Here is a 4,217-nt window from a genome sequence, read left to right on the forward strand (position 1 = left end):
ATGGAAATACAACTACTTTGGTAAACACGTCACTTACAATCAAAAAGAGGGGAGTCCATTACGGGGAATAAAAAATGTCTATCCAACTGAATACTTACTTTTGTTCTATGTTCACAAAGGAGGACACATATAACACACCAGGAATGCTGGGGAAACAGAGTTCAGTGAGAGGGAGAAACTGAATCAAATCAGTATTAGTCAGTAAATTGTGTTGAAAAAATTGATAGGATTGATGGCTGGGAAACACCAGGGACTGATAACTTAAGTTCCAGAGCACTTAACACAGTAGCCTTTGATATAGTGGATGTATTGCTGGTCATGTTCCAAACCTCTAAAAGCTCTCCAATAATTTCCAAAGACTGGAGAGTAGCTAATGTAAGCAATCTATATGAAAAAGAAAGTAGAGATAAAACTTGGAATTTTACACCGGTCAACCTACAGGAAAAAAATATTTTATTGCAGATAATTTGGGATAAAATGTCAAGATCAGACAGAGTCAGCATGGATTTGAAAGACCTGTTCCTCTGCTGTATTTTTCCGTGTTCCCAGCCTGACAACTCTACTGAAGTAAAGATGACAAAGCAGAGGTGTTAATTCTAATTTACAAAAGCTTTTTATCCAAAATCCCACATAAGATATTAGCATGTTAAAATCAAGGAAATGGGATTGGTGCAGAGCATTGAGGATGACTTTCTAAAAAAGAACTAGTTGGATAAGAGGAAACACAAAAGAAATGAATGGATCTTTTTCTCAATGGCAAGCAGTGACGAGGGGTCATGGCAAGAATCAGTTTTAGGATCAAAGCTCTTCACAATATATTCACAATGGTTTAGATGAGGGAAATAAATGTAATATCTCCAGATTTATTGATGAGACAAAATTGGATTGGATGGTCAGCTCTGAAAGAGGATGCATTGTTTGTGAAAAAGTCGAGTCAGTGGGCAAATGCATCTGAGGCACTGTATAATGTGGATAAATGTCAGGTTATACACTTTGGTAGCAAAATAAAAGGAAGGCACGTCATTTTCTGGAAATCCATAATTGGACACAGTGGAATTTGCAACGAGACCTGGGTGCCCTCACAAACCAATCACTGAAAGTAAGCATGCAGGTGCAGCAGTCAGTAAGGAAGGCAACTGGTATGTTGGCCTTCATGGAGAGTGAATTTGAGTACAGGAGAAAGGATAAATGGCGACAATTTAACAAGGCATCTGTGAGACAACACCTAGAATACTGGCAGCAGGTGTGGCCTCCTTTTCTGAGGAAGGATGGTGTTAGTATAAAGGTAGTTTTAATGGGCAGATCATTGGGGTGGAAGGAGAGTTTGAATTGTTTGTGAATATATGTGCTGAAATTCAGAAGAATGAGGGATTCTCTGAGAAACCTGTAAGACCCTGGCAGACCTAAACAATGTAAATGCAGGAAGAATATTCCTGATGGTAGGAGTCATATGTTTCAGAGAAGGGATTGGCCATTCAGGGCTGAGAAAGTGAGAGTATTCTTCATTCAGAGGATGGTATGCCTGTGGAATTCTCTGCCACAGAAATCAGCTACATCCAACACATTGTGTGATTTCAAAATGGTACTGGGTGTAGCAATTGTGGCTAAAGGGAATCAAGGTATAATTGGCTTAACGGCAAGAGACAGAGAGTGAAGATGGACAGTTGTTTTTCAGACTGGAGGGCTGTCACCAGTGGTTTCCACAGGGATTGGTACTGGATCCATTATTGTTTGTCATATATAAAAATGATTTGAATGAGAATACAGAAGGCATGGTAGCACGTTTGTGAATGATAGCAAAGTTAGTAGCATAGTAGTGAGTGGAGAAGGTTTTCTGAGATTACAAAGGGATCGTGATCCAATCGGCAATGGGCTGGCAGATGGAGTTCAATCTGGATAAATGTGAGGTTTTATATTTTGGTGCAGCATGCAAGGGTAGGCCTTATACAATTAATGGTCGGGCTTTGGGTAGTGTTGTAGAACAGAGGGACCGAGAATTCTTTTCAGTCTGCATCACATCTAAACAGGGTGGTTAAGAAGGAGTTTGGCACGCTTTCCTTCGCTGCTCAGTCCTTTGAGTTTAGGAGGTGGCAATCACATTGAGGTTGCACAGGGCATTGGGTGAGGCCACTTCTGAAATACTGCGACCAGTTCTGGTCGACCAGTTAGAGGAAAGAAGGCATTGAGCTGGAGACGGTTCAGAAGAGATTCATCAGTGGTTGCCGAGTATGTAAGGTTCGAGTTATAAAGCCAGGATGGATTGGCTGGGAGTTTTTTTTTTCACTCGAGTGTAGGATGTTGAAAGTCAGCTTATAGAAGTTTATAAAATAATGAGGGGGTAAGACAGAGTTAATGGTAGCTGTCTTTTGCCTGAGATGCGGGTAATTGAAGAGCAGGTGGACATTTTTAAAGTGACAGGAGAGAGATTTAAAAAAAGACACGAGGAGTATTTTTTTTCATAGAGCCTGATGCATGTGGAATGAACTTCCTGACGAAATGGTCTATATGGCTACAATTACAACATTAAAACGACATTTAGATAAGTACATAAATATGACAGGTTTGAAAGTAAATAGGCCAGGGAATGGGAGGTGCAACTCGTTCAGTTTGGCATTATATTCGGCATCTACTGATTGGACTTAAGGGTCTGTGCCCTTGCTGTATGACTCTATATGAGAGAAAAGCCGACACAGGCGATTGAGTTGGATGATCTGCCATTTTGATGATGAGTGGGAGGAGAGGTTTGAATGGACGATTAGTTAGGTCCAGTTGCATTATTTATGTTTCTGTGTCTGTTGATTTCCGGAACCGATGTTGAGTACAGTCGCCGGAATGAAAAATACTAATGTGGGTCAATATAACTTCAAACCAGATGATTGGCTCTTGCAGCTGAATCTGGAGAAGAGCGAATCTCCGCCGCACAGACCTCAGAGAGTTTAACGGTTACTAAGGAGAAAAAAACGACAACTAACTCCCTGAATATCGGATCAAAGGCTGAGGAAAAGAAATTATATCCTTCCACATTTATATTTCGCGATATTTCTGGCCTGTGACTGTATGAATGAGAATATTGTGTCAGAGAGACTGTAGGTAAAGGGCGGGCGGGTAAGTCCAACGTAACTGTGTTTGTGTGTCCGCTCATATCATGACATTTCCGAGTCTCTCTTGTGCAAATCAAAAAGATTTTCAATTCAACTTATCCCCTTGCTCCCTCACTAAACCCCAAAGCTAGAATTCAAGCCAATCTGTTTGTTGATTTCAAGATTTCAGCCTAAAAGTGACGATAAAGTCAGCGCTCAGCTCAGAGAGCGCGATCAGTGCAGGAGCAAAATGCGTTCAACTCGACAACGGAAGCGTCAGTCCGAGTGAAAACGTTTTGGCCGCAAACCTACCCGTGTCAGGGTCAGGAACGATCGAGCCTGGCTCTTGGGAGATGCGGAATTGCAGAGGAATTGGAGAGTTTCGGCCGAGAGAGAAACACAGAGAGGCAGTAGGAGCAGGGAGCTGAGGGCAGGTTGTCTCCGCGCCGTCCGCTCGCTGCCTTTAAGTTGCTCAGTGCCGCCACCAGCAGCTTCATTCGTGACCCAGTTCAGTCTGACAGAGAGAGATTCAGCGCAGAATTCTCGACATGAGCGACAGTGCAGCCGCCGAAACGGCTCCTCCAGCTTCCGCCAGCACCAAACCCAAGATTCCCAAGAAGAAGAAGGCGGCGGCTCCCAGGAAAAAAACAGCCGGTCCCGGGTTGGGCGACCGGATTGTGAAGATTGTCGGGGAGAGCAGCGATCGGAAGGGGACGTCTCTGGCCGCTATAAAGAAGGCGCTGCAGAGAACCGAGGTCAATGTGGAGAAGCAAAATGCACAGATCAGGATGGCTCTCAAGAGGTGTCTGGCGAAAGGCTCCCTGGTTCTGGTCAACGGCCAGGGCGTCTCCGGCTCCTTCAAACTCCCTAAGAATCCAGTCAAGGCAAAAGTGGGAAAGAAGGCAAAGCAAGCAGCATCCGCCAAGAAACCAGCCGTGAAGAAAACAACGGCCAAGAAGGTGACAGCGAAGAAATCCCCAGCCAAGAAAGCAACAGGCAAGAAAGCGGCCGTCAAGAAGGCAGCAACGCCAAAGAAAGCGGTGAAGAAAGCAGCGCCTAAGAAAAAGACTCCCGTGAAGAAGGTGAAAAAGACCAAGAGCCCCAAGGCCGCAAAACCGGTCCCGAAATCGGGGAAAC

General features: G+C 44.0%; 1 protein-coding gene across 1 annotated transcript in view; it reads left to right on the forward strand.

Annotated features, from left to right (window-relative positions):
* Positions 1-3,628: 3,628 nt before the first annotated feature.
* Positions 3,629-4,217, forward strand: part of LOC125488120 (histone H1-like) — a 212,594-nt gene continuing 212,005 nt past the window's right edge. The window contains exon 1 of the mRNA XM_048620990.1: positions 3,629-4,217. Within this exon, the coding sequence (XP_048476947.1) occupies positions 3,629-4,217 (589 nt within the window).

Source organism: Rhincodon typus, unplaced genomic scaffold (assembly GCF_021869965.1).
Source record: "Rhincodon typus isolate 14 unplaced genomic scaffold, sRhiTyp1.1 hic_rhity00000051, whole genome shotgun sequence".
Classification (NCBI taxonomy): domain Eukaryota; kingdom Metazoa; phylum Chordata; class Chondrichthyes; order Orectolobiformes; family Rhincodontidae; genus Rhincodon; species Rhincodon typus.